Raw genomic sequence first — 22,089 nt, forward strand, 5'->3', positions numbered from 1 at the left:
TCCTGGAATGTTTGTAATCAATCTAAATTAAATAGTAGAAAAAAATTAGGCAGCAAACGTTAACTTTTGGCATTCTGCACCGTTCATCCAATAGAATAGGGGTGTGTGAAATGGGTCATATTCCATTCCGATTTGGATTCAGCCCAATTCAGGGGACAGCGATTCGATTCATTGATTCAGATCACTGTCCTGATTCAATTCAACTAAATCCAAACTCAAAGATTTGATACTGATTCAGAGAATCAGCCATTCAGCCATAGACACTGCTTTAAATGTTTTTTCGACATTGATTTGGAGGGTTCTGATTTGATTCATATGGCTATGTTATAGAAACCTGGATCACTTAGTCTCTTCTCAGATGCCAGGATCTCCAATCTCCTGATCATTTGATAGAGTACATTTCTTCTTTGTGGAGGACCATTAATGAAACTATGATATTAATTAATGTCTGTCCCAAGATCAATCCACTAGAAACTTTCCTGTTCCCAAAATATCACCATTTCAACACTACCCATTGTTGTCATCATTGTAGCCTGTTCTTTACTGCCTTCACAGTATTTGTACTAATCACTTTTGTACTAATCACTTTGATTTGTACTAATCACTTTTGTTAGCACTTTTGTTAGGACTGGATTTATGACTCAGCTATCTTGTTCTGAGCAGACCTAAACCCTCAGACTGACCACAACCTCTCCATTCAATAATAGCCAAATTTTATTGATACACAGTGATAGCAGATAAGAATGCAAACAATTCTATATCTACCAGTCCTAGAGCTGCACAGAGTCAAGATATGTCTGGCCAGTATGTGAGCTTCACTCTGAGGTTCTGTCTTGAATTTCAGATGTCAGCAGCCTGAAGGTCAGAAGCCGAGGCCCATCCCCCTCCCAGTGGGGTGGGTGAGACGGGCTGGTGGTGTGCCCTCTGTCCATGGTGGCCTCAGGTTCCCCTCTTGGGGAACCTTTGCTGCTCTGAAATCCTTCCTTTTGTATCTTTTCCTCTCTGTGATGACTCTTTATTTTTGGGCATTGCTGGTTGGTCTCTCTCTGGTTGTCATACTATCCGAATTCTGTCCTGTCAGTATATTCTTTTGTTTCACAAGCCCGTCACATGTGCACATCCTAATTTAGACTTTGTCCTCCTAATTTGGTCTGTTCCCCATAACTGGAAATCTCAAGGGATCTGCAGCTGGGCACTGTGACCTGGTGCCATTTTATGTCATGTTATGAAACAGTGTGGTATATGTCTTTAATTTCCCAGCCTGTGTGTCTGCTTGCTGCTTGCATGTAAGACACAGTGGGCCTCGAGGAAACTTTCACAAACAGCCTTTTTAGAAATCAGTTAACCCTTACCTATTGTCCTGAAGCATTTTTCTAATACATACAGTGCTGACCCGAGCAGGATGCAGGGCCTGGGGCAAATCAGCCCATGCAGGGCCCTACCCCTGTTCTGATCTGGGTCCTGAACCTGAAGAAGCTGCCACCACCATTGGCAGCAGCAGCACTGGTGGCAGGATGAGGGGGTAGTGAGCAGCTGGATGCAGAGCCGCCACTCTGCCCAGTTCCACACTGCTTATGCTCTGCCCCACTCCATGCGCCCCCCCCCCCCAAACATGGGGCAGTCACTCCGATTCACCCCCCTAGGGATAACCCTGAATACCTACTTTACCTACAAGCCAATTCCCAAAAGCAAACCAATTTCTAGCCATAAGCCCTCTTCCTTGTCTTAAATAATATTTTTATGTGGTACTTTATCAAGTGCTTTATTAGTGTTCATACAGATCAGACCTATAATATGTCCCTTGTCTGGAAAATCAGTTATCTTAGTGAGAAAAGCTAGTGGATTAGTTTGGAAAATCTAGCTTTGATAAACCCATGGTGCATTTTATTCTGTTACTGTTTATCTCCATGCCTTTATTTTTTCCTTCAAAATTTGTTCTAAAGCTTTGCGTACACCTGAGGTCAGACAAGCAGGTCAATAACTGGCCAAATCACATTTTTGTCCCATTCTTAAATACGGGTACTACATTTTCTATTTCCTAATAACAAAGTGCCATCCCTAAGCTGATAGATTTATTTTAAAATATTTGCTACTGTACCGGAAAATTCATAAGCCTGTTCTATTAGTAACCTGAGATGGAGATTATGCTGTCACCCCAGCTTGGGTGAATTAAGCTGTTTGAATTTTGCTTCAGTCTCTGCTGTGACAATTCTTATTTCCCTGCTCTCATTTCCATTACCTGTCCTATGGTTAACAACATCCTCATTACTGAAAAGTACAGCAACTGTTGCACATAGTTTTCAATTCATAGGTAAATTGTCTTTAAAATTTACCTCATCCTCATTGCATAGCAGTCACACATCTTTTTCCTCCATGGTCCTCTTTTTGTTTATATAGATTTAGCAAAGTCTAACTCAGCTTGAATTTTGGCAACTCTTTTATCTTTATATTTCTTGTCTTCTAAAACAGTATCTCCCTTCCCTACAAGGTTTTTCTGCTCTCTCAGGATACAACTTTTACATTGCTTTTGCAGCCTCAACTGAAATTCCAAGGTTCTCACTCTAGTTGACTTCACTAACTAGTTCAGACTTCACTAACCTGAGTTCACGTGTCATTACAGGCAGACTTTCTATGTGGCACATGGCAGATTGAAGAGGGAACAGGCAATACAATGACAGATAGGGCAGGAAGTAGAAATCAAATTTGGCAGGGAGCGCAAGACAGGGAACTGAAAGCAGAGCAACAGATTGGGCAGGGGAGGTGGGTTCAGAGTGGCATTTGGGAAGAGTACCGGCCTAATTTGTGGCATACCTGCTAAAAAGGGTTGGCCCCTAATGCTTTAGTTTGGTGTTGGTCCTTCTTCATTCAAGAACTTTATTTGGTGATCTTCTTTTCTTTCTCTTTTCATTTTTTTACAGTGGAACAATTTACCATAGTTCAATCCAGACTTATTTTCTATGACTAGCTCTTCTATAATACCCTCACAGTTTAAGTCTAAGTAGCATCATTTTTGTTAGTGCAATGGATTTTAGACTCTTAGGCCCCCTCTACACGTGCTGGTAAAGGCACGATGGGATCTAAAATACAATTCACATAATCGTGCCTCCTGTCATGCCACAAGTGTGTGGCAGGAGGTGCAACTGTGGGATCGCACATTAGATTCCACTGCGCCTTATTGCTGGTGCAGTGATCTCCCCACCCCAGGAGTGCAAGAAACCCTCAGGACTGAAAGATCACACCCAGGGCAGGGGCAATAGCTGCTCCAGCAATCCTCTGGAGTCCCATACCCCTGGAGTGGGGAAGATCACTTTGTGGCAATCCTCTGGCCCCAGGGTTTCACGCACCCCAGAGCCCTAGGGATCATGGCAGCTGTGATACCCAGAGCCTGGGGGTTTATACTGGACATGGTGCACACTTGCAGCTGGGAGCCATGTCAGCTGATGGGGCTCCCAGCCACAAGGGAGACAGGTGCAAATTAAAGCTCGATTGAGGTCTAACATTATGGCTGGTTGGAGCTTTTTATTACATGACAGCTACTTTGCACATGTAGCTGGTCTCCTACTTACCATTATTTCCTTGTGTATTGCCATATCCTCATTTACCTGATTCTGCTCTTTCTGTATCCTAAAATACAGTGTGGTGATTACTTATGCCTCTTCTAAATGTCTCCTGTCATTTCTCTATTTAAGCACTTATAATCAGTTGTGCCAGCCTTGATCTCAGAAAGCTATGATCTCAGGTACTCAGATGATGAATGTCCATTGAAAAGAGTCCTCTTTTTGTGAATACTTTCCAGTAGTTGAACATCCATTTTTTTCACATGGCACCAATTGTTCAGTCTTCATTATCGTCTCACAATTTCAACTTTCTTCTCTAGGCATCAGAAGAATTCCACTGAAGATCACTTGAGCTTCCACTGATATGGTTATTGCCGATCTGTTTCAGCAGGAATATGGTCATGCTATTTGTCCAAACATGAAAATCAACTACTGGACTATTCCACACTTTCTTTAGGATTCTTAATAGCCTGAGTTTCATATCTCATGTTTTAGCTTTTGGCAGACAGCACACACTATTTTTTGGATCAGATCTGGTGACAGGCCTGCTGTTTTTTCTTTACAGGAAGACTCCAGTCATATAAATTTGTCTCCTCTTAGGACTGGTGAAAATCTCAGGTCATCTCCCTTTCATTTTGCCTAATGTCTGCAGATCATTCTGCCTTCTGTTTTCCCTCAAGATTCCTGTTTATGATCCTCATTCTTCCTTTGACTTCAACCCTGGCTATTTCTACTGTGTCCTCTCCTACTCTTCTCAGCTAGCTGCTCATTTCTTCTTCCATGCCATGCTATGTCATCTTCTGTTTCTTCCTGTTTCTCCTCCATATTCTTCACTGCAAGCCTGTTCCTCAAACTTATTGTTCATTCACTAGCTAGCCACTTCTCATCTTTCTTGTAATCAAACTGGAGAGAAAAGGGATAACTCACAGACTGAAATTTCCCTTTCTACGCTGTTAAATGCAGCTTCTGCCCTTACAACATCAACATTTTTACAATAATTACCACACAGCCACTTGCTGATTTTTAAGTTGAACTATTGATTTAGACTCTATACAAAAAGCCTGGTTCCTGTTTTCTACCAGGTTTCCCAGTGTCTGTTAGACAAGTCATGAAATTCCAGATTTGATTCTTCTTCCACATCCAAAATGCAAAGTGAAAACAAGGAATACAGGATCAAGAATTCCTACAGGCCGCATCTTTGGATATGATATACAGTAGGGCTGTGTAAGGCTTCGGACTGTGCTTCAGTTCCGGAGAAGCTTCAGACACTTCGGCATCTGAAGCAGCATGTTCAGATCCAAGTGCTGGCTTTGTTAGGGTTTCTGAGCTTCTGAACCACTTGGGAAAAGCTTTGGAGCCACCTTGGAGATCCAGCCATAGGGTATAATGGGGAATCAATGAAATCTCTATAACTTTGTTATTTTTTGTCTGATTTGGATGAAACTTGCAGGGGTGGTAGCCTCTGCTGTGAGCATGAAACTTGCCATGTTTCACGGAGATTGGTGCAGGGGTTCAGAGGGAACTGGACCTCAAGCTGCTGACAAGCAAAATTCACGACATGGGTGACACTGTGTGTGTTAAGGTGCAGCAGGGTGAAAACTGCAGGGATGGTAGCCCCTGCTGTGGCCACAAAGCCTGCCAGCTGTCAAGGAGATCAGTGCAGGGCTTCAGGGTTTGGGGGCCCTGCACCGCTGGCTACTGACAGGAAAAACTCATGACATAGGTGCTTGTGGAACTGACTGTCTCTGTCTTGGGGCAGTTGATTGCCTGTATTGATTTCCTCTTATTAGCCTGTGGTTTTGTAGGTGTTAATCTTTGCTAATTAAGGTTGTTACAAGTCATGAGTTTTGCCTGTCAGAAGCTGAGGTCCAGTTCCCACCAAACCCCTGCACCTATCTTCTTGAAACTTGGCAGGCTTTGTGGCCTCACCAGGGGCCACTACCCCTGCAGTTTTCACCCCCCTGTGGCGTAACACATACACATGACATGAGTTTTGCTTTCAAGAATTTGAGGTTCAGTTCTCCCAAACCCCTGCACTGATCTTCTTAACACTTGGCATGCTTCATGCTCTCAGCAGAATATACTACCCCTGCAAGTTTCATCCATATCAGACAAAAACCAACAAAATGATAGATACTTCATTGATTCCCCATTACACCCTATGGCCGGATCTCAAAGGTGGCTCTGAAGCCTTGGAGCCACTTCAGCCGGATTGAAGTGGGAACCCCGTCTGGAGCTCCAGATTGGATCCCTGGTATCAGAAGTGGCCGGATCCGAAGCCGGATCAAATAGCTGCCTACTTGCATAGGCCTCATAAACAGTTTATAAACTAGAAAGAGGGATTTCTGCTCTGTTACAGAATTGGATTAGATTCAGGCTTAACACCACAGGTGAATTTCCAGACTGACCTATCTAGGAATTTAGCAAATGATAAAAACTGAATCAGATTGTAGAACAGATTGTACTCTAACTTACTATATATGTATAATATGCAGTATGTACATGAAATCTTGAACAAAATCCTCATCCTTTATTCATTTGTTATTGAGGACTCCCTTTATCTTTAAAAATGAAGGCTTTCAGGAGCATGGCTGGAATCTCATAGACATTCTGGCACATTGCACAGACTAGAGAGCTGAGCAAAGTGCAGGAAACCATTATCCTGAAGCTAATTAACTGTTTCCTCCCTCAGAAGACTAATTTCTTTTTAATGATCATGGGGAAATCTTCACAGCAGGACACTGTTTTTTTTTCCCCAGAAGTAATGGAGGGCACCTCCTGTTTTATCTGGTAATGGGTTTCCGGTTAAGCCATCTTCACTTGTATGATGTGTCTAGTTACTGAATTACATCATGGTGGAATAAAACAAATCTGTGGGTATAAAGCAATGCAGATGGGTAGAGAAAAGTGAACAAAGAAATCACATTTTCATTAAACAGTCCATCAAAAAGGCTTATTCTAAAGTTTTAAACAACCCATACAACAAGTTTTACTTCTCATAATACTTAAAATGACCACCCAGGAGCATTCGATAATCACAGGTAGATAATTAATTAACTTAATCAAAACTAAGCAGATATTAAGATTGATCTGATTTGATTTGATCGTACTTGCAGTCTTGTCTTTATTCATTTTCTGTAGAGGTTTCTGTGAGTAAGGTACACTAAAGATCCAGGTGTACCTTCTATTTGTAGAGTCCTGTTTGATCAAAAGCATATTCTCAGTGGTCTCATTTTAGATTGTTTTGGTCCAGCTGATTTCAGTGGCAAACTTCTGTAAGACTTCTTTTGTAGGTTTGTACATGCAGGTGTAAAGTCCACATTCTATTTACTGCCATTTTAAGGATCATTCATATGACCAACAGGGCTGTCCCGGGGGGGGGGAGCGAATCGGGGTGACGGGGTGACTGCCCTAGGCTCCACACTTTGGGGGGCCCTGCAGAGCTGGGCAGAGCGGCTGTGGCGACTCTATGGCACTGCTTCCGGCTTCGCGTCCAACCACTTGCTACACACCCCCACCCCCCACCGCTGACATGCTATTGCAGATGGTGGTGGCAGCTTCTTTGGGTCCGGGGCACGTGGGATCAGAGCAGTGGTGGGTCCCCACATGGGCTGACTTGCCCTGGGCCCCGCACTCTGCTCAGGTCGGCTCTGATGACCAAACAATGTAACTGAGAATCAGGCCCAACATTTTGCAGTCTAAGTTGAAAAAGGAGCAAGACACATTTTAACAAAGGTCTAATGTATCCAGGTACCAGGGGTAGCTGCCACAAACAGGGGCAGCAGTGACTTCCAGTTTCCACTGCACCGGTGGCACAATCACATGACTATGGCAGTAGCCATTCCTTCCCTTCCCCTAAGTCAGCACTCAGGATGGCTACCTCAGTCACCTTACCCTAGTTACACAATGCATTTTAAACCTGGAGTCCACATGCCCACGCAAAAGACAATAGTCTTGTGAAAGACAAGAGACCATAATCTTAAACATTTCCTGTATTTCCATCTTCTTTTATCTCATAGTATCTACACTGAAAGAATCAAAACCAAAGTGGTTTCTTTCTTCTCTCCTGCTTTTTTTAAAATAGAAGATAGTCACCCAGTCTGAAAACACAAATAACAATATGTTACTTAGGTAATCAGTCAAATACGAATGTGCAGGTACACTCAGCTGTGTCACAGTAGGCAGTTCACAAGCAATCTGAGCCTGAAATATCCTGGCAGGAAACATGTTTTAATTAAATGTGAACTGTGTTCATATTGTGCAAACTGCAATCTCTTTGTTGGACAAGATGGAAACAGAAAAAATCACTAAATTTAGCTGAAAAACTATTTGCTATGAATAACTGGGTTCATAGTTGATGTGAGATACTAACCTTTCTAATAGTATCCTGATGGACAAAATAGTAAAGTGAATGTATCATTAATATTTATCATTAATACGTCATATTCATTACATAGATAATAAGTTCTACCTTTGTGGTGGCGGATATGCAACATACTTACTTGAATATAAGATGGTCCCCCAACAATTAGATTCTATATATGGAAAATTTATAAATTTGTTATAATTTTCCAGGTAAAAAATCTAATTTTTAGAGGTTTCACTTGAATTTTTCCCCTTCCCACTGCTACAGCAGGTAAAATAAATCTATGGGGCAAGTAGGCCCCTTGCCCTTTCCCCCTCAACTTCTTCTGCCTGCAGCCACTGCCCCTTCCATCACCCCCTTCCCCTCTCCACCCCAACATCAGATTCTGCTCTGTCAGAGCACATGGAAGTGAGAACCAAATTTAAAAACACTGGGCACATCTACACAAGATGCTGAATATGCAGAAGACTAATTCTACTGTACATTAGCATGACATACTTTAATACGCAGTAGGATTGCAAAAAAAATTAACCTGCACTAATAGCCAGTAGAGCCAATTAGAGTGCAATCTGTCATTACAGATACTAAACTTAATGTGATGTAATTATGCTGGCTTAACGAACATGTAGATGCACTCACTGACTTTGAAATAAACATACTATAATTTGCATATAGTATCCATTGACTTACTTCATCCAGAATTGATGCATTTAACCTTTTTGAAACTGCTGCAAATTTTAGCATGCACTTTAAAGCAGCACTTTCATATTTGCATAATATTAGTCAAAAGCCAAAAGGCTTATGATTTACCATATAGTTCATTAGGCTGGGTCCAAGCAGAGTCAACAGTGTTTCAAGTCATGGTGACCCCACACTGCTCAGTATGTGCATGTACTCTAGATACTACCCACAAAGGATCCACATGTTAGTTAGCCACCACTCAAGAGTGAAGCTGAGGGTTCTTGTCATGAGTCCTGGGATCTTCCAAAAATGTATATGCAGATCCTCATGGGAAACCTGGTCTGACTTCATGGGTAGAGCAGAGCCACATTACTTGGCTGCAGAGGTGACAGAGGGATTCTGGGTGTATTGTTTGGGCCTGTTTAGTAGTGCTACATGAAATGACTATGTTTTATTTCCATTTTGGATTCAGCCATTTCAGAGGGACAGTGATTTGTTCTGGTGTTTCGGATCACTATTCCATTTTGATTTGGCCAGATCTGTTTCAGAGTTTCAATGCAGTTTCAGCGCTGATACGGAGATTCGGATTGGCCGGGGAGAGGCAGGCACAGCTGGGCGGCTGCAGGTTCTCCTGTGGCTCCTCTAGCTGTGTCTGCCTCTCCCTAGGCAGGGGGAGCTGCGAGAGAAGCCCCCATGACTGCCCTGCCCGGCCTCATCCCCACTCAGCCCCAGCTTCCCGGCACTTTAAAAAAAAAGAAAGCCTCACACTCACTGGATGCAGCAGTGATGATCAGGGCCTCTGGGGGCTCATGGCAGAGCCCCCCCATGCAACATGAGGCAGTGGGGGTCAACAGGGATTGTCCCCCCCCACCTGGCACCCACACAGAAGCTACCCCAGGGTGCAGGTGCATCATGGCTAGGCGGGGCACTGTGTGCTTTCTGGGACCGAGTGGTGTCCGGCTGCAGCTGACGGGTGGAGCTGCCCCAAGTCCTAGCCAGCATGTGGCGTCCTGCCGAACCGCAATGCACCCACTCCATGTAATGGCTGCTGCATGGGTGCCAAGTAGGGGCCTAGCTGGCTATCACTCCTGGCTTCAACTTAGGTTTACAGTTAGTCCCAAGTGCTGCCAGCTGGCTCTGGCTTCAGCTTGGGACTAAAGTTAGTCCCAAGGGCTGATAGCCATGTGGCCAGAGGCTGGAGCTCCCCCCGGTGGCTGCAGGGGCACCTGGCAGGCTGTTCTGACCTGGAACTAAATTTAGTCCCAGGGCATCTGCACATGTAGATGCCAGCCTATTCTCGCTTACAGTACTGTGCAGTAACCTACTTTAAGCCATTGTAAATGCATGTATAGACACACCCAGAGAATATTTAACTCTAGAACTAAGCCCCAGCTGAAACATATGGCTCTTCAGTGAGCTGGGTTTGGTTTCCAGCCTGTGCTTCTCATTTTGTCCACTGATTTTCTGTTATGCACTTTTCTTATTTGGTATCTGTCTGCTTGACACAGACGAAGCCAGATGAGAGCTCACTACCACCAAAAATACATTAAAAGAAGAAAAAGAAAGCAACAATTCAATAAAAAGTGGCAGTGAGGGTACACAGAGATAATTCTTGGTTCTTACTTGCGGTCCACAGATCTGTGATGGTCCATGTGGCACTCTGAGGTGGTCTGCAGTGCTGTTTCTGTCACATTAGTAGTTTTAAAGCTCTGCCACTATTCAATAGTTGTAACCCTATACCTGAAGCTTTTCACAGCAGTAATACTTAGTATGCTAGTACCCCAGGGCCCCAACTTTAAGCATTCAAAAAATCTGGGAAAATTTTCCCCGTTTTGCTGTCCTGGTTGAGAAATTTATCCAGAACCGTGTGTACATCAATCAAATGCTAAGGCCCTGAAAACTGGAGAGCTTGCAGTGCTGGCACTGTGCAGCTGGCAGGGAGGTGTGGTGGGGGAGAGGGTGGAAATAGGAGGAAGCTTAGCATACATCTCAACCTGCCCTACAGCCTCCCTGGGCACATGCTTCAGTGCCAGGCATTTTTAAAAGCACCTGGCACTGTGGCACATGCAGTTGTATAAGCGGTGAAATGCACATCAGTACTGAGCAAACAACAGCAGTGCACTTTTGAACTAAAACACATCAGAGGTTTTTTTACTCTGGGAGAAAAAGTCTGAACATCTGTATATTCATGGTTCCTCCCAGGATAGCAGTGACTTTCCCAGGAGAGTGCCTGTAGAAGGCCTTAGTTTACCACAGGCTTTCCCCCTCCCCCTGCCCCTCTCTGTTCACACAAATAATAACAACATCACAACTACTGTAGTTCCAGACTCTGAGCTCTTAATTGTTTGACAGGGTGTGGGATTGTGACCGATGCTAACCCTGCTCTCTGAGTGTTTCTGTAAAGGCACCCTGCTGCACAGTGTTGGCAGGGAGGCAGACTGCAGAAAGACACAGGAGTTTGTGATTTTAACTGGCCAAACATTGTGGATTTGGTGATGACAATTTAACTTGCCAGACTTTCAGATTTTTATGACACTGATATATTGCATCTCTTGTTCAGCAGGAACTTCACAAAAAAAATTTCTTACCCATGATGAGGTACCCCCTTCAGAAATGAATATTTAATTCATTCTTACCCCCTCCCTTCCTTCCCCCCATCAAAACAAACATATAGGATCCCTTTCTGATGGTCTTGCTATAGCTGCCACCTCCCAGTGGATCTCCCTGGTTTCAGTGTGGGTATTCATGGGATACAGAACATTTTGGCTTGAGTGAGAAGGTTGGAATCTGGCATTTCATTTGGAAGGATGACATCCATTAATGCTATAATATGTCTGTTTTACTTGTTCACAGCTTTTATAACTGGGATAGAAATATCAGCACTTCAAACTCCAGTCCAAATTACCAAGTGATTGCAGAAAATGCCTGTGGATTGCTCTTCAAGAATAAATGTGACAGGAAAATAATAAATGTGGATCCTAAGGTAATTTTTTTCAATGTTTCACGTTTCCTTTATGCAAGGCCACTTGACTGTAACTCTGTTGAAGTCCAGTTGCAAACTTCCTGTGTATAAGTATGCATCTTATATTTAATATTCACTCCTGCTCTCTAAGTAATAGTCCTTCTTTATTAGCACAGCTCGCCTCTGCACCCTGTAAAGAATAAAACTGACCAACCTCATTTATACCTGCAAGTGTCTAGCCTCTGCTTTTGTGAAGGAAGCTATGTAAAAACCAATAGGACTATGCAGCAAGACCCCTTCTTCAAAAGGAAGCTGGAATGAGAGGCTTACAGATTCACACTGTCACATACTTGCTTGCTAGGTAATGTTCCCTTACCAGTCCTAAGCATAGTAGTACAGGGGTGTAACTTGGAATTGAAGAAGTAGCAAAAAATTGTTTTGCAACTCTAGTTAAACTTCCTAAAATCTGCTCTGTCCACTAAAATATGCAGTCCCCTTTAGCTATTTATATGGCTACGGCAGCTGCAAGAGAACCTCCCATCTTGTTTCTCCCCACATCTACCTCAATCTCTGCTTGGAAAAGCAACACATAAACCTCCCTGTCTTCTTGCCTTTCTATCCAGCACTTCAGCATCACATGAGGAGATGAAAAGAAGCGTAGTCCAAACTCCTACTTCTGCACTGAGTGAAAACTGTACAACTGCCTTCTCTCTGACTAATGCCTTCTTTCCTTGCCTGAGCCCATAACCTGAAGGGCAGTTGTTGGGAAGGAGCCTCAAACCCCTAAAAGACAGTCCCACACACCAGCTGTGGAGGCCCCAAATTGTCAGGGGAGGTCTATTCACTCTATGAACCAAGGTACCCTTTTCCCAGGTTATCACTCCGTCTACCACCAAAGGCCTTTCATCTACCCAAGCCCCCTATAGTCAGAGACTACAGGATCTTTCTGTTGCCATTCCAGCTAGCACAGGCCTCAGGTCAGTCTCCATCCTAATGCTGCTGCCTCCAAAGGAGTTTGAGTAAAGTGCTGAGTCAGAGGACACCTAATGGGACTAACTGCTTTAGTTGATGCACTTTAGTTAATGCACAATAAATCTAGAACCTCCATTGCGAGGTACTAGGAAAATGTGCATTAGCTTGTCTTAATGTACATTAACGAAAGAGCATGGGGAACTTTTACACATGCTCAGGGGTTTGGAGGGGGTGCTTTAATTAGAGCAGCTCCAAAAATCTTTCTAATTAAAGCACCGACGCATCTCATATATCAGTGTCCCCACACTTAAAAATGGCAATGGGGGCGCTTGAAGCTTGTTTAATGAGCTTTAGTTCAAGCACCCCCGCTGCCATTTTTAAGTGCAAGGACACTGATACATGAGATGCAGGAGGCTAATGGAGCACAGCAATTGCTACACTCCAGCGGACTTGATTAATTGAGTCCACTCCAACACGCAGGAATTCCAGCACATTGGAGTAGCCTCCATGCTTGTGTATAGGCACCCATGGATTTTAAGTGATGCTTAATGCGCATTAGCCTATATTAATACACATTAACTAAATAGCGCATTTAGTGATGCTTTAATGTGCATTAAAATAAGCTAATGTTCATTAAAGTGCATGTGCAGATGCACCCAATGGAATGTAGGTAGGAACTAAGAGATTCTAGAAGGGCTGGTATATTTGGATATGGGATGACTAAAGGATTGGAGGAGTGACAGATTATGGGACAGATCAATTTAAGTGTGGGAAGGGTTATAGGGTATTTTGCCCAGAGAATATCACAAGAATGTGGCAAGATACAGGGTTGCTCCTAGTTAAAATTGTGGTAATATATGACTTGGTTTTCTGGGTCCCAATTGGTCCCCAGCTAATTTTCATTTCTGAAGTGGGTACCTCATCATGGGTAAGAATTTTTTTTTTGCAAAGTTCTTTCTGAACAAGAGATGCAATATGTCAGTGTCATAAAATCCAAGAGCCTGGCAAGTTAAACTGTCATCACGAAATCCACAATGTTTGGCCAGTTAAAATCACAAACTCCTGTGTCTTTCTGCAGTCTGCCTCCCTGCCAACACTGTGTAGCAGGATCCCTTTACAGAAGCACTCAGAGAGCAGGGTTAGTATTGGTCATAATTCCACACCCTGTCAAACAAATAAGAGCTCAGAGTCTGGAACTACAGTAGTTGTGATGTTGTTATTATTTGTGTGAAAACAATGAGAAGGGTAGTAGCTCAGCACCTCTGAAAGACAGGGCATTAATTTCTGTACTTATACATGGTTTTCTGTACATGACTGCAAGTAGTTGAGCTTGAAACTGTTGACCCAATTGATCTGTCTGAAATCTAAAAGGTAAATCCAGACAAATGCTTCCTGCTCTTGCATTATGTTTTATAGAGCCATAATACAAATGGATCTTACTTTAATTGTCTACATAAAGCATAAAGAGAAATTAATTGATTGATACTGAATTTAGGCTACCTATCAAACAAAATATCGAATATGAAATAAAATCTGTGCATGTGTTTGTGTGTGTGTGTGCATGTACACACATTCACACATGCTTAAAAATTACTACTTCGTGTGTGTACTTTGGCTTGCTGTTTTGCTTGTGTCAACAGAGAGCCATAAACAGCCCAATGCTAATAAAATGTTCTGATTGTACTGGAAAAAGTAAAGCACCTTATGTGGCCTGGCAAGTGTGCAACCAAAGAAAAGAGGGAGTCATAAGTGTCTCAAAATCCTCATGGAAAGAAACCCTGCCAAAGGATTGTGGCCTTGAAGACCAAAGTGATTCTGACAGTGTAAGGGTTAACACTGGTTTAAATATAATTAATGTATTTAAGCATACATGCAAAAGAAATGTATCCATATGTGCTCCCTCTGGTGGATTTATGTGTCATGTGCATAGCAAAATGCCTTTGTCCATGGCACAGTAGTATTTGCAATTAAACAAGAAAATACTGGTGCTGGAGTAAAGCACTGGGAAAAGTGATGGAGGATTTATTGTTATGAACAAAAAGAATGTAATCAGGTGACATTGTTATAAACCATAGTGTATCAGTGAAAACAAGTATCAACAGGACATATACATGCTCTGCTTTTTCCTAATAAAAAAGTTTGATAATTCTATTAAAGCTAATATGATATTTGGCAACAGCTCCACTGGAAGGAGGATAGGGTTCCTTATTCCCTAAAACTGAAATTTTATTTAAAGATCATTCAGTGAAACATTTTTTCCAAATCAAAATAAATGGAGGGACAAAAATCACCCCAACTATCCAAAGTTGGATTTAGGATACATTAATTGCTACCAGTTCTCTATTAGGGTGATGTTATGACTGAACAGACAACTGCATTGCAAAGGTAAAGGTGTGGACTTCCAAGGAGCCTAAGAGAATTAGGCACTGAAAGTTCAAAGGAGTTGGGCATTTCACTGCATTAGGCTGCAGATGTCCCAGTCGGAAGAGCTGTAGTTTATGTAGTTATACACAAAGCAGAGGGTGATGGAACCTCTCACTCAGCAAACCTGGTTCCAGTGATAAAAGGGAAAAAGTATGGATTCCTGAGATCACTTTTGAAAATCACTATTATGACCAGTGGTGTCATAAAATCATAGAAAAGTGGGGCTGGAACAGATCTCTGGAGGTCATATAGTCCAACCGCCTGCCAGAAGCAATATCATCCCCTATCATCCCCCCCCAAACCATCCCATACAAATTCTTGTCTAACTACATTGTCAACCCTGCTACACAGCCACAAGGTGTAACATGCCACATGCCACAGGTAAAGCAGGGGACCGTGGCAGCCAGTGCAAGGGTTTTTAAAGTACCAAGGAAAAGGGTCAAATTCCCAACTACAGAGAAAAGAAAAAACCCCCATAATCCATACCAAGTCTGGTGCTATTTAAACCAATCACTAAGATGAACAGAAAAAGCAAACTTCTGACAGAGGTCTTGAATTCCAGCCAAGTGTACCAATCTTGGCAGAATTGAAGTGGCACAAATTTAAGTTCCTTCTTCTGTTTAAAAATGCTGCAGTGTCCACAGGTTGCTTGTTTGGCCTTAGGCCTTTTTACATGTATGATGGTGTGTAACTTCACAACCCTGAACCTGTGGGGTTCTGCTGGATCTCCATTGATTGCAGGGCCTTCATAAAAACTGACCTTCTTGTTTTAAAGCATTGTCCTCAGAGTTGATCCTAGCAACCACTTCAACTTAGAGTCAGCTGGCCAAGAAAAGAAAGAGGAAAAGAGAGAACAGAGGCAATGTATACAGCTCATGTAGAAATACCCAAACTAACTTTTACCTAGCTAGCTCATGTAATACTAAGAGTAGCCACATTTGCCCAGAGCTCAGTGCAGACTCATTGCCTAAGCTTTTACTGTGCTTAAGTGGGTTTTGCACCATGCGCTCTGAGTTCCATGTGCTTCTATTATATTGCTAGCAGTATCCAGACTACCTAAAATTAACTGAGATTTGTCTACTCCAGCTGCAAGCTCAACAATGACCACAACATAGACATACCAGTTAGTCTCTGTTCTTTCCTGAATCTCTTCTGGAGCAGTGCTGGTCTCCACTCCATCCTCCATGTCTGAGACCAAACTTTGCCTTTAGGCTATCCCAAATTCTTCTTCCAGGTTGCACTGAAATAACAGAGAACAGAAATTGGCCCAAGGCCACCACTGCTTATGCAAGAATCTTCTTTTCTGCAGCTCTTCTCATCTGGAATGTCCATAATCTCAGTCTCATCAACTCTCTATCTCATTTCAAATCTTAGCTGAGAAAAAAAAAATCTTCCTCATTTTCACCCTTTTATTTCTGATTTAATATACTAGTACTTACCTAACTCCGTGATTGTTACTTAGTATTGTAAAATATTTGAAAACTATGTGAGACAAAGATGTTACATGCTACTGAGTTGAATGTAGGTTCCCCAGTCTGAACCATAGTTGAAGGCTATTTAAGTTGCCACAAGTAATTGTTGGAACAAAATGGATTATAACCTTTATAAACAATGCTCTTCTGTAGTGAATTGATTATATAATTCTGCTCTGATTGCCATTTTTAAATTTGACATCTGAAGTCTTTAGAGTATAGATTGAATATGACAAACACCCATGCTTTGGTTCCTCTCAAAAACCAATGTGAAGTAAGATGGGCAATAATTTGTTTGGGTTTGTACAGAACTACACAGAACTAGGATGATGGTTTCTTTGAAGTTCTTTCCATGAAAGATGGTTGCACATGAATAGCAACAGTATGAAATATCAAATTATATGCATTTTAAAATAAGTGCATTGGTTTGTTAGAAAGTCAAAAATGCATACTTAAAAATGTGTTTGGTTGCATTGAAATTGGGCCACTGGTCTAACTTCCTGCAGCTGTAGAACATCTGTAATGAATAACTAGATATTCTTTTTCAGCATGAAAGATATTCTTTTTCAGCACTTACAGAGCCACACCCAGCTAACACTTTTGCTCACTTCTGATAAAAAACAACATTATATTAGTACCACCTCAATATGTACTGTTTTGTATGTTGCAAAGTATAATGTAGCATAAGGTACATTTATGAAAAGCTTCACAAGACCTATCTGTCTCAGGTTCCAATGCTGAAATCAAGAGGAGTTTTACCATTGGCTTCTATCAAACAAAGTTACTTTAATCTTCAGTTCTTTTTTATGAGAGCCTTTCTTTTATTACTTGATAGTATGAGGATTACTGGCGACAAGATTCAACAAGATAAATTAATATTCCTAAATGAAATTACACTTATCATGTGCATTAATCTTCAATCAAGAAGCCCTACACCAATCCTAGCTAGATTTAGTGACTTCCATGTTTCAGAGGAATGAAGAAAAAGGCCATAGCAACTTTTCTCTTTTTGTTGTTTGGTTATCTATAACATTCTATGTTTCAGGGTTACCCAGGAGACAACACAACTCGGACGCCAATTGAAACAGATCTTTACCTCCAAGTAGTAATCTATGACCATGTCCTCAGAAGAAAGATCTAACAAGTTTATTGGATCTTCCTTCAAACATCTGTTTACCAAGTTAGGCCATTGTAATTGTAAGAGAAATAAATACATTTGAAGAGAACTTCACCAGGTGTGGGACTGGTTTTGTACTATAATGGAAAGGGTAATTTTTGGTCTGCCTGAGAATTGGATTGCACTGGACTCTGTGATGGCTGCAAAATAGAAAACCCAACCCTGCTGTGCCTGTTCTTACCCATGGGGGTATCATTATAGACCTAAATATCAGTCACTGTTCATTCCAAATGCCCTGGGCCACATGACACTGAAAAGGTGCCTGGAAGGAATGCATGAATTTGTGGCACAAACGCCTCTATTCTGCACAAACCAACAAAATGGGATGAGAAGGAGAACACAAGAGTATTCACAAATAAGACGAATAATAGCAGAGAATTCAGAGTTCCTCTTGAAGCTTCCTGTTAAGCAATGTGGCTCCTCTTTCTAAGGCTGGACACACATGATACAAATGAGCCTGTATCCTATGGAGTTGGCCCTTTGGAAGGCTACCCTCAGACTAGTCCCAAGAGGTCTCTCCTTAGAGAACAGTGGGTATTTTCAGTGCTCTAGTGAGTAATTGAAGGCACTTTTCTCCTCTTCCTGCTTTCACACAAGCTCTAATATAGTTTGTTATAGAAGCTGCCTCTATGTACAAGGATGCAAGTTTCAGCATCAGTTCAGTGGCTCAAGGGACTCTTATCTGTTTTTCTGCATATATAACACATTTGGTAGACACAACAGTGGACACCTCCATCCTGAGTAATATGTAGTCACTTGGTGAGTAGAGAATAGAAGAGAGGGAAACCACTGAACTAAACAGCAAAAAAACAAAACAAAAACAGGTAGAAAGTAAAGAAAGATGATTAGGCAGACAAAGAAAACAATGAGATAGGAAGAAAACTAAAGGATGAAGTTCAATGCAGCCAAATACAAGGTACAAGACTTAGGGAAGAATAATTAGAAGGACAAATACAGAATGAATAACTGGATGTTCGTACTGCTGAGAAGGATCTTGGGATTGTAGTGGATCTCAGACTCAACATAGTTAAGTAATATAATCCAGCTGCAAAAACGGTGAATGCCATTTTGGGCTGCATCAAGAGTGTGCGAAAATGGGGTGTGATGATGCTACTCTGCTTGGCATTAGTTAGGCCTCATCTAGAGTACTAGGTACAGTTCTGGACTTTCTACTTTAAACAGGATGTGGAGAAATTATAGAGGGTCCAAAGACAGGCAGCAAAAATGATAAAGGGTTTGGAAAGCAAGCCATATGAGAAACTGAGAAAAACTAAGCAAGTTTGGCTTGCAGAAAAGGCAAACAATGAATTGCATCAGTCTTCCAGTATCTGGAAGGGCTGCCATAAAGAAGAGGGAGAACAACTTGTTTTTCTCACTGCAGGCACTAAGATACATAGCAGTGGCTTGAAATTGAAGCATAGTAAGTTTGGATTAGCTATCAGGAAAAACTTCTTCACTGTTAGAACATTGAGGTAGTAGAGACTGCATAGGGAAGTTGTGGGCTGTCCTGCATTGAAGATTCAAGAAGAGATTAATTGAGCATTGATCGGGGATGATTTGAGAGTAGGAATGGTTCCTGGATAAAAGATTTTGCTCCTTTACTTAGAGTCAGACCAATAATCACAGGTGGAATTAAGAAGGAATTTTGCCCGATAGTCAAATTTGCATGGATTTTATGAGATTTTGCCTTCCTCGGTGGCACAGGGCATGATCCTCTTCCATGATCCTCTTGAGCATATTTCAAAGACTGCTTCCTATCCTTGCAATGATAGGATACTGTCCTGCATCAACAGAAGATTTACCTGTGGCAAGTTAAGATGTTGTTGATGTTTCACACATTACCCCTTGTAATTGTGTAGGAGGGCTGTTCCTGAAGGTTTTAAGAATAGGTTAGGCAAACACTTGTCTCAGATGGTTCAGATACAGTTGATCCTGCCTTGAGCAGTGTGTTGGACTAGATAACAACCTTAGGTTGCTTCCAGTCCTACTTTTCTATACATCTATGTAATCAAAGACAGAAAATGACTGAGTGAAATTCCACTGGCTTTGTTGAGTAGGAGGACATATTCCCATAATGGTTTCTCTTGGCCATAAATCCATTAATCTATAACGGGCAAGATAAAGGAAAGAAATAACATGACTAGGCTGGGCCTCATCACAGGGTGGGGTTTATCCATCAGTCCATCAATCCATCACAAACATTACTCTTTGAAAAAGGCTGGGAACCTCTGATTTAGCAGTTTATGTAGTAAAAGGCCCTTTACTAAGAAGAGAGGAAGTGTTCCAACAAGTACAAAGTGAAAGTTGTTACTTCAAAGCTGCAATAATTTGTGAGAGAGGCTGTTTTCTTTCCAGTAAAAAATTAAATACAATTTCCATATATAATAAAATGACTTATAATAACATCTTGCTTTTATGGATAACACTTCATCCCAAAACCCTATAAATGTCACAAGAGATAAGCAAATTTTACACCATGATCCCTTCACTCACCACTGAAATGCAGCCAACTCTGGGATGAAACACTCCAGTGCATTGTAACATAACACACCATCTTAGAAATGCACTATTGTGACATATTACAGATAAACAATATATGTAGTTAGCATTATATTTATAGTTTTGTTTCAAAATCATTATTGGGTTTTTTTACTGGGTTATTATTATTTTTCCCCCTAGTTTTGCAACATGACATACATCTGTTACGCTATGCATCTTGAGACTTATACATAGAAACATAAACATCTTACAATGCATTTTATCTGGAATGTTTTTTGAAAAAAGGCTTTGTTGATTTGTAATAAAAACATAAGGCCTGATTCTCCCTCCACTCCTGCTAAGGCAAATCAAAAGTAGCCTGTTGAAGTCAGTAAAGTTACACTTGTGCACTCATGCAAGTGACAGGTATTTCGAATTAATACACAAAGGGTGCTTCTACATGTCATCCTACATCACCGTACCAATGCACTATGTCTCCATACGACACGCTATGGTGATATAGTGATCATGTGAATCTACACATGACTGGTAGCTACTTTACCACAGTGGCATGCTCCCCTGTTTTAGCATGCCACTAAGGTGAAGTAGTGGCTAAAACTAACCATGTGCCACAGGCATGGTACATTATGGGTGATTACTGCACCATGCTTTAGTACTTCCATTTGGAAGTTCCAAAAGGAAGTACTAAAACATGGTGCAGTAACAGCATCACCATAGGGTGACATGTAGGTACACCTAAAATGTACATTTTATATCCATCCACCTTTATTTAGATCTTTCTATATCTTTCTGAAGGAATTTGGGCAAAACACATAATCTGAATCATGATGCATGATTATCAGAAGAAGCCTGAAGTTTGGTCCTGATTAAAAGCGTAAAGTTTCCCTTCAGACAAATTAAAAACTGGTGATACCAAGGGAAACACAGATGTGTACATATATCTCCCAAATTCAAATGATGGTTTTATACAGGCTTTGGTTATAGGTGGTGGGACCAGTTTATTTCTTTCACGTTTTTTCCCACATAAATTTTATCCTTTACCCGGATCTCTCCACTGGTTTCCTTCCATGGTCACTGTCCTGTCTTCTTGCTTTTGCCTGATTCTTTTCATTTGTGTCACCATAGCATCCACTTATATCTCAACTTGTGTCTGTACTGACCATGTGGTAAACTCTTAAGTGGAGAATGGGAGGGTTGACCTTGCCTTTCGTAGCATGCTGATACATTCCAAGTGAAGAATGCTCTCTTCGCAAGTACCCAATCCCTGGCAAGGGTGATGGAGAAGTTAGGACAGGGTGCAGTGATTCCTGGAAAGATGATAAATATCCCAACAGTCTTTCAGTGTCAGTGGTGCAACCCCAGCAAACCCATTTCTCTGTGCCAGAAAGCTTTCTACCACATTGACTTCCTCACACTGTTTCATCATGTGCAGACCTGAGGAAAACAGATTTCCCTGTTAATTTTTCTTGCTTTTGAGATAGCATCCTGGGTTCCCATACACAGGACTCAGAGAGATGTTGTTCAAAAAGAAAGTCAGGGTCCAGTCTGAGCAGTAGCCCCCTTTTCTGAGGCACATGGACTCCTAAGTGTCCCCATGATGAAGGTTTCTTCTCCACCAGATTCTCATGGAGGCAGAGAAAGACCTTCCGGAGGGGTTCAAAGGGAGGTCCATATGATGCCAAAAATGGCAGTGAGGCAAGGCTCCCACCTGGATTTGACCAAAGCAAGACCTGGAAATAGCAAGGTAAGTGAATTTCTTTTTCACTGTTTTCTACTATAGTACTTCCCACCAAAGGCCGTTTACCCCAGTGGGCAGCAAGCACTGCAAATGAACTGCAAAAGGGAATGCAGTTCTCTGAGCCTCTCCTGAAAGGTTTAATATTTTTTCTTTTCAAGGTAGAGAAGACAACACTCCCCACCCCCCACAGATAAGTGGCAACCAGCAGATAAGAAGTTTGTGAGAGAGAAAATGAACAAAG

General features: G+C 41.8%; 1 protein-coding gene across 2 annotated transcripts in view; it reads left to right on the forward strand.

Moving 5' to 3' along the window:
- Positions 1-21,857, forward strand: part of CFAP299 (cilia and flagella associated protein 299) — a 499,375-nt gene extending 477,518 nt beyond the window's left edge. The window contains exons 5-6 of one of the 2 annotated variants that reach the window (XM_090034761.1): positions 11,458-11,587; positions 21,730-21,857. In XM_090034761.1, the coding sequence (XP_089890887.1) occupies positions 11,458-11,587; positions 21,730-21,786 (187 nt within the window). In that variant the 3' untranslated portion in view covers positions 21,787-21,857. Of the gene's footprint in view, positions 1-11,457; positions 11,588-17,479; positions 17,650-21,729 lie in introns of those variants that run through there. The other variant, XM_090034760.1, reaches the window with a different exon arrangement.
- Positions 21,858-22,089: the final 232 nt, after the last annotated feature.

This window comes from Crocodylus siamensis, chromosome 2 (genome assembly GCF_052110815.1).
Source record: "Crocodylus siamensis isolate JL-2025a chromosome 2, ASM5211081v1, whole genome shotgun sequence".
NCBI classification, from domain to species: domain Eukaryota; kingdom Metazoa; phylum Chordata; order Crocodylia; family Crocodylidae; genus Crocodylus; species Crocodylus siamensis.